This window comes from Marmota marmota, unplaced genomic scaffold (assembly GCF_001458135.2).
Source record: "Marmota marmota marmota unplaced genomic scaffold, marMar, whole genome shotgun sequence".
NCBI lineage: Eukaryota > Metazoa > Chordata > Mammalia > Rodentia > Sciuridae > Marmota > Marmota marmota.
The window spans coordinates 4,280,711-4,295,585 of record NW_026000079.1 but is presented as its reverse complement, the minus strand read 5'-3'; the positions used below and the strand labels follow the sequence as shown (position 1 = coordinate 4,295,585).

The following is a 14,875-nucleotide window of genomic DNA, read 5'->3' as shown; positions in this document are numbered from 1 at the left end:
TGGATTCAATCCCCAGTACCAGAAGGAGGGGAGGGAGGGATGCGGGGTGGGGGAGAGAAGTAGAAGGTGGTGGCACACATGAGAGTCTGACAGTCTGATTCCGTGCAATCTGTGTTCTAAAGACTGCTGTAATTTTATGCAGGACATTCACCAATTCCTAAAAGCTCTTTATCCGCAATAGTATCACTTAGAAAAATTGAGTTAGAAAATAAACAGTAATAAAGTTTTTACAACTTATTTTCTACTTCTGTGGAAGTCACTGTCTTGCTTCAGCAAATATGGTGGTGGTGGTGGTGGTAAGATAAATAGTGATGATTAGCTGCTGCTAATAAACTCCCACTTATTGAGTTCTAATTGGGTGTTGGGCATTGTCCCAACCAAGCGACGTGCACAAATTCAATTTCATGCCAAAGACTAGTTCATGATATTAACACCCATTTCCCCACTGTACAGTAAAGAGATTGAAATTCTCAGAAGTTAAATAATTTGTCCCTCAAAACAGTCAAGCAGGAATTAAAGATAATGACATGAGTTTGAATATGGAAATCATCTTTAAAAAGAAAGAGAACACTTATCCTGTCACCAAAAATAAAGTTGCTTTATTCAGAAAGTGGAAGAAGAGTTACAGTTGCCCACATGGTAGAAATTCCTGCCCAGGTGACAGACAGGGAAGACACCCTCTGATGGCACCGAGCGGGAGCACGGCTGCTCTTCCTTCTGCAGGGCTGGATGCTGGCACAGCCGGGCACTGTCGTCTCTCAGTTACTATTGGGACATAACAGTCTAACAGGATGCTCCTCACTGTCAGCAGTGATCACAGGCAGACTGTAGGCTAAAGGACAGAGAAGAAGGTTCTGTATGCTTGATAAGCTTTGGAGATGAAGATGTTGCTGTGGAATTAGAGCAGCCAACTTTCCTCGTCTTGTCATGATCTCAATGAGTCTTGAAGCTGTTATTTGCTCTTGGGTGGGCACTTCTGCTGGCAGGGCGGAGGAGGCTGTACAGGAGGGCATTTTTGCTGATACTGTCTAGGTGGACATGGCTCCGGACACTTGGGGGGTGGGCATGGCTCAGGGCACTTGGGAGGTGGGCATGGCTCAGGGCACTTTGGAGGTGGGCACACTGGGGGTGGCTGGCAGGGCTGCTTGCACTGATGCTGTTGATAAGACATCCTTCTAGAGTCTCAGAATCTGAAAAAAAAAAAAAAAAGAGATGACAGTGTTCACAAAAAGATTCCTACGGAGAAACAAGGCAATGGTTATGTAACATTGGGGACATTATTTTTCTCTCCCCGTGTATGACTTTGTGACTTCTCCCTTCTGTTTTAGTAATCTGTTTCAGACTTGGGGAAACCTCCTTTTATCTCATGCAATTTTTACTAAGAAAATATCTGTTTTAAAGAATTAAATAATGTCATTTGCATGAAAATAAAATCTTTAAGAAAGGCAGTCACAAGCAATCCCTATCATTATCTCATATAAAGTCCCAGTAGGCCGGCTAGGATACAGAGTACAGGGCCATTGTGGAAGAATTCAAGGGTCTCACATCTGAATAGACCTTTAAAAGGGACACTAAAAAGATACGAAAAAGAGAAAAATGCTTCATTCTGTCCTTTTCTTCAAAACAAATCTTTCCTATCATCTTGTTTTTTTTCTCTATGAATATCAAACTATCTACAAGACAAAAACACATCAATACAGTAAATCATTATGCTCCAGGGGTAAATTTCATTAAATAACATCTGTCCCACGATTATAATTTGGACCCACCAAACTCACCGTCTCCAGATTCAATTCAACACTTGATAAGACAAAAAGAGAGAGAAAAGTCAGATAAACTCAAGAAAAGTCAGATGGACTCACCAGGTTCTCCAAAGTGGATCAAGACTCAAGTACCAGGAGTATCCTATCCATCCATCAGAGGACCTCTTTATAAAGCTTGGGCTCTACCCAGGGGGAAGTTGAACTGCCTAAAACTGGGCTGGCCCAACAATTTCCTAACCAAAATGCAAATCCACCTGTAACTGGCTTGGCAGGGGCTCTGAAAACAGGTGGGGAAAACTCTGACCCAGGATTTCCTCATTGAGTTCAGTGCTCCTGATACAGAGGCCCTGCCTTAGCTGCGTTTCAGGGACTGGTGGAAGAAGTGGGAGGATTGGAGGATTCTGACTGAGGAGCAAAGTTCCTCTTTCTTGAATGAGGTCAATAATCCCTTCCTGTCGTTAGCCTCCCCCAAATCTTTAAGCTACCTGACATATTTGCTCCACATTAGCTGATCAAAATGTCGCAGCCTTTTCCAGCTCCACTTTCTTCATACAATTTGCTCATGTGCTAAACGGAAGAACTGAAAATGACCTGCAGGCTAGTCCCATTATCTCCTTGACAAGCCATAACAAGTCATGGTGACAACCATGGGCATGTCACCTCTCCTCCCTGGGTTTGAGTTTTTCTCTCTGAAATAACAGCTGCCTCTCAATTAGGATCATGACTGCACCGGACCATCTCTTGATCCCGTTCAAGCCTAAACCTTTTTCTTTCAATGGGTAGAACCCCAGATTTCAAAACATCTTGGCCTCTTTAAAGCTATCTTCCACTCAAAAAAAAAAAAAAAAAAAAAAAGCACTTCTCTCCCAAGAGAGTTTGATTTCAGAGTGGATCCAGACTCCTCGGTATTTTTCTCCCTTCAAAGGTGTCTCCTGGAGCACTTTTATTTCTAAAAATGTATTCTTCATCACCACATTAAGGAAATGGAAGCAAGTGAACAAAAACCACAAGCATTCATTCAGAATTTACTTACTGAGCCACACCTGTGTGGTCCCCTCGATGTTCACTACAGAATACAACAAGATGTGAGAACCACAACATCAAGTAATTGAGTAAATTTGGAGAGAAGAAAGTCTGAAATCTGACAATAGGACCCCTACATGTCGGTTTTCTCTTTCTTTTCAAATGGTTCCCGCCCTCCACCCCGGCATTTTTTTTTTTCAAACAGGTTTTAAGTCTTTGAAAGATAATAGATTTGTTTACACACCGTCTTCTCCATAAGTTCTCCAGCGCCCTCCACCTGCTACATAATCCTGTCACTACCCAGTGTTTCCCTCTTTTCTGTCCAGTTTGGTGTATTCTGTTCACTTAAGGCGTGTTACCAATGCATTTAGGGACTAGTCCTTTAATCTTTCTTTTAATTCTTCCTGCAATTGTAAGGCCAACTAAATATTACATATTAACATTTAAAGTGTTGTTGCTAGAGTTTCCTTGTGTTGGCCAAATACTCAGGAAACTTTCCAAGAATGCTGTTTTCTAATTGGAGAAAGAACAGAAGAATGAGGAACAGGAAAAACTCAACTTTGAAACAGTCACCAGCTGAGCTCCAGAAAGTACAGGAGCATTAATCAACCTGGAATCTCGTCCTCTCAGGTCAGCAGGTTAGTTAGGTTCCCAGAACCGTGGCTGCTTCTGACAGGAAGGAAGAGCTTGTGGTGAGCACATGCTTTGACACCTCAAAGACATGGCCATGACACCTCAGACAGAGCCATTGCTTCAGCACCTTGAGCCAGGGCATCACTGATGGCTCTTGTGGACCCTCACACTTGCCCAATGGAGAAAGGATACAGTAAGGGACTCTACTCAACAGGTCGTGCACTCCCACTCTTCACATCACAGCTCAAACATAAATCTGAAAATGTCCAGCTTCTGCCATTCAAAATGTGAGCCTTAGCTGACTCAGTGGGACAACAGTGTCAGATGACCCAGTGCGGGTTACACCGTGAGACTCTTCCTCCGAATACATCCCACTCCAAAAAACTGCTAATCCTGAGAGGATAGGCACCCAAATCATGGCAGACCTGAGACATGAAGCATAGCACACTTCACACACACACACACACACACACACACACACAATGTGTCTTACCTGTCTGCATCGCCAATGAACTTAGCTTTATGATATTTAAAATTCAATAGCCCTGAATTCAGTCCTAATACTGGCTAATTTTCTAAGGGTTTTTACTATCAACCATTACTATAACAGGAAAGAACAAAATTTTAAATTGTTTTTCTAATTCTTGACTTACTTTATCTCACGTTTTACTACTATATGATTAAAGAAAACATTCCCTGAAAATCAAGATTCAACAATAAAATGTGAAAGAAAAAAAATATTAGGAAATAGGAATTATGGCAAAATATTCTTGTCATGTTCAGATAAATGATAATGCAAGATCCCTTGATTACTGCTTTTGCTTTTATTCCTCAATGTAGGACTCACTCACCATCGTTCTTTTATAATCTTGCTAAAACAGAAAAATTATAGGACCTATATATGGTGAAAATCTTAAGACCATTAAAGAATGTTTTAGATGATTATTTAATATCAAAAATATTCAAATTATAATAAAAACACTTAAGCATGATGGCATTTTGACTAACATACTCATTAAAAAGATGTGAAATAATGTAACAATTAGTTAAGTTATTATATCTGGCTGGTATAACAACAGATGAATTCTGTTTTCTATTTTGCTTTTCAAAATAGTTTCCACCTGATGACTGGTTCCAGTAAATGTGATATATATGCACAATGGAATACCATTTGGCCACTAAAAAAGATAAAGTCCTATCACTTGTGACAATATGGATAGGCCTAAAGGACAATACTACATGATTTCACTCATATTTGGAATCTAAAAAGTTGATCTCATAGAAGTCAATGGTAGAGTGGTTTACCAGAGGCTGGGGAGAGCAGGCAGGTGGAAGAGATGGGGGAAAGATTGGTCTCTGGAGACTAAGTGACAGGAGAAATAAATTACAGGAGAAACAAGGGTGGAGTAGAATAACAATGATGTGTTGTACATTTCAAAAAAGCTAGAAGAAAACATTCTGAATATTTTCACCATGAAGAAAGGAGACTCCAAGTTACAGATATGTTTACCCTGATTTCAACGCCACACAAGGTACGTGCATATTGAAACATCACATGGGACCTACCCCATAAAGATGTATGGTATAATGGGACATCATTCAGTCCTCAAGAGGAAGGAAGTTCTGATGCATGCCACAACACGGAGGAATCTCAAAAACATTATGCCCAGTGAACAGTCAGATACAAAAAGTTTGTATGATTCCATTTACATGAGATACCTGGGGTTTTTGAACAATTAAAATGAATAGTAATAGAAACAGGATGCCATGCAGGGGTTACCAATGGCTGGAGGAGGAGGAGGAACGGGAAGTTACCATTTAACAGGCAGAGTTTCTGTCTGGGGTGATAGGAAAAGGTTCCAGAAATGGACAACCGTGATTGCTACATGGCACTGCAAATGCGTGCACTTAATGCTACTGGATTGTGTGTTTTAAAAATGATTTTTAAATGAAAAATTGTGTTATTTTTCCATGATGAAAAAAGATTTTAAAAACTTAATACAAAAGGGATTAGAACATTAAGAATTTTCCATTAATGGCTTTTACTTATGGAGAGATTAGTATACTTGCTCAGAATATTAAAATTTATTACAAAAACTATCCTCTAGGAGCAATAGAAATATTGTTTCTATGTTACAGAAATTGAAAAAAGTAGTTTAAAATGTCTCATCAGGAGAACATGTTAGGCCCCCAAATTAATTTCAATGAGTAGCTTTTCTGCTGATAAACTCCTACTCAATAAGAAAAACATTGTGAAAAATTTTTAAGTAAAAGGCATAAGAATTTTTTCACAGATAAACAAATGGCTAGTATATAATGTGATACTCAAACAAAATAATTTATACAATATGAATCAAGAGCATGATGAGATTTATTTTTACCAATTAAATAAATATAAAAAAGTTAAATTCAGTCATGTCAAATATTTAAAAGAATGCATTAGTGGGATATTTTTGGATTACTCATGGAGTGTGAAATAGTTTAGCCACTTGGGAGAGAAATAATGACTCATAAATTTAGCAAACACATTAATATTAATTATAACTCAAAATTTGACTCCTCAGTATATTTATAGGAAAAAATATTTGCCTATTTGGAAATATTTCATGTCATCATGATTGTAAGAGATAAACCAGAAGCAACTTAAATTCTGTTGAGAAGAGTATAATGTGCTATAGTCATGTGATAGAAATAATTTACAATTAAAAAAAGATAAACTACAGTACAGTTACAGGCAATAATGTGAACAGATCTTTGCAAAATAATATCAATGAAAAAAGCATGTCCCAGAAAGCTACATGTAATTAAAATCTTTCTTTCCCAAAGTTTTTGAACAATTAAAATAAATAGTAAAATAAAGTTAAAACAAGGAAATGAAAACCTATGAGATGATAAACACAAATTTCAGGAAGATAAGAGTAGGAGATTGGATAAGCTGCTGCTACTTAGGTAGACCCAATTTGTCAATTCTAGTTCTCAGTGGTCATAAAATTCAAAATATTATTTTAAAAATAATACGGCTCAGCCTTGTATGGACCGGCAGTTACAGAATATCTTGAGCCAAGGATTAATGTCTGTACAATTCAGAACTGAAGTTCATTTAGGGGAGAAATAAATGGTTCAGCTGCATCCATTGACCCCCATTAAATCCTCTTCTCCCTTGTTTTCATATCTGCCATCACTCAGAGCAAGATCCCACACTAAACCCCTATAAGTCTTAAAGTAGAGGTGAAAACTGAGTTGGCAGAGTACTTGCCTAGCAGGCATGAGAAACTGGGTCTGATCCCCCAACCTGGGAAAAAAATAGAAGGGAAAGAAAACAAGATGAGAAAGGTAACCAAGTCTAAGAATCTTCCCTACTTTTTATATTTGGCTTTTTTAAATTAACATTCTCTCTACAGCAAAAAATGTTAGCAACAGCTATGATAGCAACAGAAAAATAACATTAAGTGGAAGGCACCTAAGGAGCTAATTATAATGTGCACATTTAAGGAATAAGTCTGTGATGTAGGGATTATAGTCCTGACTTTGAAGTGGGAGAAACTGAAGTTCAGAAGGATAAAGAAACTGGCCCAGGGTCACAGGATGTAATCAGTAGTGTATGGATTTGAAGCAATGAGAAAAGGTTGTTTTAAACCATTATATAGATCCAATTTAAGCAAGATGCATGAAACATTTAAGAACCTAAAATCCCGAGAAATGGGGAAAAAGACACACACACACACATACACACACACCACACACACACACAACACAACCACACAAGAAAAACGCTGATCAGCTACAGTTGCCAAAATAATTGCAGAGTTTTTATTTAATGGGAATAAAATGAAAAGAGAAACTGAATTTGCATTCAACCATAAAGCATGTTCTTTATTCATAACATTGAGAGGAAGGACGGTTCAGTGCCCAGGGGACAGAAATCCCCACCTGTCAGACAAAGGGCACATAAGAGGGCTGTCTTTGTTCCTCTATCTTCAGCCTTAGGAGACTTGGAATCAGGGTGGTTCTTGTTTAGAGAGGAGCAGTTTAACCATTTCTGAAGAGCAGCCACTTTTCTGTCACATGGCATTCCAGGTAGGGTAGGGGTAAAGATTAGTTAGGGCACCAAAAAATAAATAAAAGCATGCTAGTAAGATGCAGAACCCCTGGGCTGGGGAGAAACATGTGTTTCATGTTGTGAAAGTTTCCAGGGGTTGGCTGAGCTCTTGGGGGGCTCTTCTGGCAGCGTGGGGGTTGCTGCACAGAGGGGACTTTGCTGGCACTGTTCACGCTGGTGCAGCACAATCGGGCTGTTTGAAGGGCCCTGGTTCCAGATGGTAGTGCAGGAGGTAGTTACCAGGGCTACAGTGTCTCAGGGAAAGGTGTGGAATCCACGGGGTCATGAAGAAAGTGTTAAGAAATCAAAGCAGATACTTGAAAAAAAAAAAAAGGGGGGGATGATTACACAGAGCTCAGTAGTTGAGTGTTGGCGTCTCTCTTGAAGGAGTGTCCCTCTACAATCATCTTATTGTTTGGGAAAGTTGCCTCTTCTGCCGCTGATGCAACCAGTTTTTGTTTTGTTTTGTGTTTTTAAAGTGCTGCCATTGGGCTTATGCAAGAAAAGTGTCTACTCATGTCAGAGAACTTGTCCCAAGAAAGACTATGTCGGCTCCACGTGTCTCCTTGGAGGGCAGGAACCGTGCCAACATGTTTTCCAAGTCACATCTCTACAAACATTTTAAGTGATTACTTCATTACTTTTTCATTTCCCATTTTATTTTCTCTTGAATTTCAATACAATTCTCTAAAAAAAAAAAAAAAAAAAGCAAATAACCTACCACCACCACATGTTGCTTCCATTGACTAAATAACATGAAACAGATCTACACAATTTGGACCTTATAAATTAAGTCAAACACTTTCCTAAAGCAAGGTGTAACACCTCCTCTCATTCCACCAGACTCTACGAGTTCTCTCAAGCCAATGTGGAATGGAGGTGGTCCAGCACTGCCTGCCGAGAACCCAACTGGGTTAGGACGGTCCACACCTAGGCTTTTGAAACAGTGGGCAACCCCAGTGTAACCCGCCTGGAACTAAGAGACTTGACACCCCCTGGTTCCTGGAAGTGTCCTGCCTCGACCCTTTCCCCTGGGGATGTGCTCAGCCAGACACTTGCCTGAATCCCTGCGTCACCTGGCATTCCCAAGGCCTTGTCCCAGTTGGAGGATTGGGAGTTCTCCAGTTGGAAACCGAAGTGATGCTTGAATGAATGAGGTCAGCACCCTGTCCCCGTCCTGGCCATGTTCCCTGACCTACTGGACACCTGGCCCCACCTAGACATCTCTCCCAATCAATCATGACCTCCCCATCCCCTTCCCTTAGCCTCAGTGCTCTTTCTAATGATCACTAATGAGTCTGTGACACTGGGAACACTCTCCTTATACATTTGTTACATAAAATTGGAGAAATGACTCCAACACCGATTACCAAGACCATAGTTTTTAGATCAATAATTCCTTACCGTTTATTCTCCTCTTACAAAAGACATACACACACACACACGCACACACACACACACCTCTATGGCATATATCATATTTAGCAATAGCCAAATACACATTTTCTTGGCATTCCCCACAGGAATAAACAAATGAAATCTTCAAAGGCATATTCATCCCACTCCCTCTTGCCTTCTTTATTTAAAAAAAAAATTATTATTTTAATTCACAATTTTTAACAACAGAGACTCAAAAATGTAACACAAGTCTGCTCAGGGACCAAAATATCTAAACCAACAAGTTTTTTTAAAAAAAACATGTGTATGCATATATGTGCATGCATACACACACACACACACACACTATAATATGATATTGCCCAGAAGGACGAGTTATTACAAGTTTTTTATTTCTTATAATTTGCATAGAGTCTGTCCTGTTCAAATCTGCATGGCAAATAGAATATAAAGCTGAAAACATTTAGAGAGAAAAAGATTAACATTTAATATGTGAATATTTATTTAAACATAAACACACACACTTTCCTGTCCTAAGATAAAACATTAGTACACACTGAACAACAAAATTCTGATCTCTTTCCTTGGAGGTAGTATAGAAGGCAGACAAATACCAAAACTATGTGGGATCAAATTTACAAAATGTGAACAAGTAGGGTCAGCACCCTGTCACAGTCCTGGCCACAAAATTTGAGCAATGATTAATATTCAAGTGATTAATCTTTTACTAAAATTTGCCTCTAGAGCTCTGCTAATGCTTTCAATTAAGTATTCTTATTTAATGGCCTTTCCCTCAAGTAGAAATTTTTACAACAATCATTTCAAGTCAACAAAAGGGGCGATTTTCCCCTGCTCTTTAAGAAATTATTTTTAAAAATCTATTTTAAGTAATTCCTTAGTTGATGCTCATGTAATTTACCAGAACCATATTTTTACAGGCTGTTTTCCTCCAAATAGAGCACCAATATTCTCTGGGTTTGGCAGTCTTAATAAAGCCTGCACCACTGTGGCTACTTGAGATTCACCAGGACCCCAGGTCTCCTGCGCTGCCCATCTCCAGTACCCAATCCCTGGTCAGCACCTGACCAAGTTCTCCTGACAGCTCTCCAATACTGCCCTTACACTGCTCCTTCTCACAGAATTACCCCCAAATGACTCTTCCTACTCCTTCAACTTCTGAAGGACGCCTATATAAGGACTTCCTGTCCTATCTGAAAAATCTAGTCTCTGAGTAACCGCTTTATTCAGTCATTGTAGGCACCAATATATTTGCTATTTTAATTCAGGTATTTAAATAATGATCAAGTGGTTACTCCATCCTTATTCTCCAATAGAATGATTACTTGAGGCCTTTCTTTTTAGTGATTTAAATATTTTTACTACTTATAAAGAGAAATGTTTATAAGTAGAGGAATGTTTCATATATTAATTTAATACTTAATGAGACGAACATGTGCTTTGTAAGAGGCAGAACCTGCCTTTCAGTGCTACAGGGTAGTGGTGGGGCCAGGCAGACATCACCATGGGTACAGAGCTCCAGGGTACCCCACGAGGCAGTGACCGACCAGCAGCTTCTGACACGCGTTTTCCTGCCATCAGCCCCACTAGTTCCTGCTTCCTCCGTCTCTTCCTTAGCCACCTTTCTTTAACCAGAGAAGAGCACTGAGGACCAGCCCACTCTCTCCTCCAGTACCAACTCAAATATCTATTCCCAGCCTTTCATTCCTACTCCACACTGAATTTAATTGATCTCGTGAGATCATCAAAACCTTTCCTAGGATATAGTTTCCAAAGGGAGAAGAAATGTGAGCAGGACCATATGAAGAAGGAAGCCCGCACCCACTCCCTGGCTTTGTTCTCCCACTGAGCACGGGGCAGGGCTCAGAAACACTGAGTCACCTACGCTCCCACTCAGGAAACAAGGTACCCGACAGCCTTCCTTGCAAGGAAGCACGGAGCTTTATGTGAAGTCAGCATTTTCATAACTGCTCAGGAATAAAGCTACCACCTTCAACAGCTTGAACAGACACCTGTAAATAAGATCACCAGTAAGTCCACAACTGTAACATGGACTCTCGGACACACCAAGGGACTTTCCCCAGCAGGAAGTGATTCCTCGTAACACACCCAAAACATGATCCAAAATTTGTGAATCATTTACCTAAATCTGGGTCACACTGACACACAGCAGCATATGCATTCCCAAACGGTGGCTGCTTTCCATGACATGAAAATGCTGATGTTTCTTCGGGTTTAGTGCCCCAGGCCCTTCAAAGCAAAAGTTCATTATAAGCAGGACCCCTCCTCAGGCACCAAGTCATTCCTGGGAGCCGCTGCATGGATCACCCAGTCAGTATTGACCCCCGAGACTCCTATCGCAGACAGCTCCCCTGGGCTAGTAAGGCGTTCCTTGCAGCCGATTGTCGGAGAACAGAAGCCCAAACACGATGATTGGCTGAGCGTAGGGGTGGAAGCCAAAAATGAACTTCCCCTTCACAACAGTCCCCCTCCAGGATGGGCCTAAAGCAGAGCTGAGGGAAACCCATCAGAGAGGAGGAAGAAAGAGAGAGAAAAGGGCAGCTGGATGTGAATCATGTAGATACGTTCCCCCAGTTTGCTAATAAGGATGTGAGGCCTGAGGTATGCATGACGAGAGCCCGAGACTGTCAGCACACTAGGGTTCCTGGGAGTTTCCGAGCAGGAGTAGAGGCACTAATATTTATTAGATTGTAGTAACTCAAGGATATAGGTTACAATCTCTGGAGCATTAGCTAAATAAATAATAATAATAATAAAAGGAATTAACAAAAGGGACCTTACAAAAATGGAAGACCAATAGAGTAGAGGAAGGGGATTGAGGCGAGGAGGGTAAGGGGGGGTACTGGGGGATCAAATCTATCACAGTATGTTATGTCCATGTGTGAACATGCCACAGTGAACCTCCCATATATAATTATAATGTGCTAGTTAAAATAATACGGGGGAGACCAGTAGAGGAAAAAAAAAGATCAGGGGAGGGGGAGAGGAGCAAAAGGAAGGTAAAGGAAAAGAGATGGATTCAATTATGTTGTGTGCAAGTGTGAAAATGGCAGAATGAATCCCACTATTATTTACATTTATAATGCAACCACAAAAATGGTCAGAATGTCTAAGAAAAAAAATGTATCAAAAACTAACAGAGATGGGACAAAGGAAGATGGCAGAGGAAGAGGGAAACCTCCTTTCTCATAGCCCAGTGACCCAAGCAAAGGAAAAGGGGACAAAAATGAAGTCAAGCTGCTTGCAGGAGCAGTGGCATTAATACACAAGGACAGAAAAGGTGGAGAAACGCAACAGACGCCCCAGTGCAGAAAATCCTGAGACTGGAGGAGCACCCTGCCCCAGGTGGATCAGAGGCCGTGGGACACAACAAAATGGTGCACAATGGATGCCCGTGTTTGACCGTAGTTCATGGCGAGCCAAGCAGGAGCCGTGGCTAGCCAAACACTGCAGCAGCCGGCAGACATGGGAGCCAAGAACTCAGAGCAAAGAAAACAGGCCTGGCTCAGATACACGGTCCAGCAGAAACCAACCACGTGAACCAGTCTGAGCTTAACAAAATCCAGTGAAAATTGGGCATGGAGAGTATGTTACTTGGTGGGGGGAACAAGTCAGAGAGCTCAGGGGGACTCTGGCTCCCTCCCCCGAGTTCAACGGCTCCCAGAACTAGCTGCAGCAGGTTGGCAGCCTGAACGTGTGGGTATATATGTGCTCAGTCTGAACCCAGGGCACTGAGAAAGACACAGGACCAGCTGCGGTAGGTCAGGAAGCTAAATGAGCAGGTGTGATTTCACCTAAGGGATGGGCCCCAGGAGGCCTAAAAGGGCAGAATCCAGAGTAGCAGAAGCCGCATGGGACTGGCTCCTCCATCTTAGAGGTGGATCCCTGGGGAAGACCCCTGGGGTACAGTCTCCCAGCACAGTTAGGCATCAAAAGGGCTCTAGGTAAGTGGATTTAATATCTTCAGAGAACTAGCTGCCCTATAAAGCACTGGGGCCTCACTAGATCTAAGCCCCACCCCCAAGAGCTCTCCATCTACAGGTACTCATCTCACACAGCCCAGCTACGTTTCACCCTGGAGCAGAGCTGGCATACTTCCCGTCCCAAACTTCACCTTACCACCAAGAAGGTAAGCAGATGTCTTTGAAGTCCAGCTAGCATCTCTGGGAGCAACACAATTAAAAGAAGGAAGCAGACAACCCACAGCCCCTAATCTTGCACCTAGTATGAATCAAAAGAAAGACTGCTGACAGTTGGGCACAAGACAGCAAACATATTCTCATTCACATTTTTGTCCACCACAATGAAAATGACCCCTTAATTTTGCATCAAGATTCTTTTGTTTGTTGGTTTTTGTTTTTTTGCTTTTTGTGTTTTTTTTTCCTAGTGTGCTGAATATTCATGGACATTTATACACACACATATTTCTGTTTTCTCAATTCTAGCATTTTCCCAGCTCCGTCTGTTAACGGCTCAGATACACGGTCCAGGTAGTCTGTTAATGGTTGGGGTTTTGATTAATATATTTTGATTTTGTTTTATATTGTCTTCACTATTCTGTTCCTCTTGTTCCTCTTTCTCCCTTTTCTCTTCCTAACAGCCACATTCTATTATTCTTTCTGCTACTCTTCTTTTGATTTTTTACTTATACTTTTCCCACCCCTCTGAAAAACCATCTCATCCTACACCACTTTTGTATCTTCCACGTTCACCTATTGAAGCTGCAAACACTTTCTACCCTCCTCTCTCTTCATATTTCCTATTAACTCTGTTCTTAACATCTCTTAGTACAAATTGGTATACACAATGCCAGACCCCACCACTAATGCAGTAGTAATAACACTACAGAAGTCAAAGATCACAACTATTGTGTGATTCTATGCTAGACATAATTCATAATTACTTACTACTCACTGATGGAAATTAATAATTCTGTCAATTCTGTTTATTATGCCAATCAACATTATAGATGTCATAAAAGGAGTTAAAAGCTTAGTTTATTGCTATATATTTTTAACATAGGTCATTACTATTATTTGGTTCCCCCTAATCTGTGAAGCACTAGAAACAAACAAGGACACTAAGTTTATAGAGTAGAAACTTTGCTCCTCAGATCCTTTCAAATAGATGAATAAACAAAAAATATAAAAAGTCAAGGGGAAAAAATCCCAAACAACCCAGAATGTCTCAACAACAGAATCCATTGACACCACAGTAGAAGCAATATCAGAGAAGGAATTTAGAAAGTTCATAGTTAAATTGATCTAAGGTAAAAGATGAGGTAAGGAGTGAAATCACAGAAAATCCAAGAAGTAAAAGAACTCCCTAATCAGGAGATAGAGATCCTGAAGAAGAATCAAACAAAAATCCTCAAAATGAAAGAAATTAAGCATCACCCAATGAAGACAACGTATATAATCATGAAAATAAATTTGATCATAGAGAAATGATGTTAAGAGACCATGAACAGAATTTAAGAAATATGGGATAACATTAAAAGGCCAAGATTCATAGGGATAAAGGAAGGCTATGAAATATAAACTAAAGGAGTTCACAAACTTTTCAATATTAGAAAATTTTCCAAACCTTAAAAATGAAATAGAAAATCAAATTCAGGAGGCAGAAAGTACTCCAAATATACAAAATTACAACTGATCACTCCAAGGCACATTATTATAAAAATGCCTAACATACAGAATAAGGATAGAATTTTGAAAGCTGCTACAGAAAAATAACTAGTCATATTTAGAGGTAACCCAATTCAGATCTCAGCTGATTTTTCAACCTAGACCCTAAAAATCCAAGAGGTCTTAGAATACTATATACCAAGCTCTGAAAGTAAATGGACACCAACTAAGAATATACTATACACGGCAAAACTAAGCTTCAGAATTGAAAATAAAAATAAAAGCCATTCATG

General features: G+C 40.3%; 1 protein-coding gene across 1 annotated transcript; it reads right to left on the bottom strand.

The window, feature by feature from the left end:
- Positions 1 to 578: 578 nt before the first annotated feature.
- LOC107156783 (small proline-rich protein 2I) lies at positions 579 to 1,905 on the bottom strand. Its single transcript, XM_015502891.2, has 2 exons — positions 1,863 to 1,905; positions 579 to 1,190 (listed from the first exon to the last, which is right to left on the bottom strand). Exon 2 carries the CDS (start codon positions 1,169 to 1,171, stop codon positions 953 to 955), a length of 219 nt encoding a protein of 72 aa, XP_015358377.1. The 5' UTR covers positions 1,172 to 1,190; positions 1,863 to 1,905; the 3' UTR covers positions 579 to 952.
- Between the last annotated feature and the right edge of the window lie 12,970 nt (positions 1,906 to 14,875).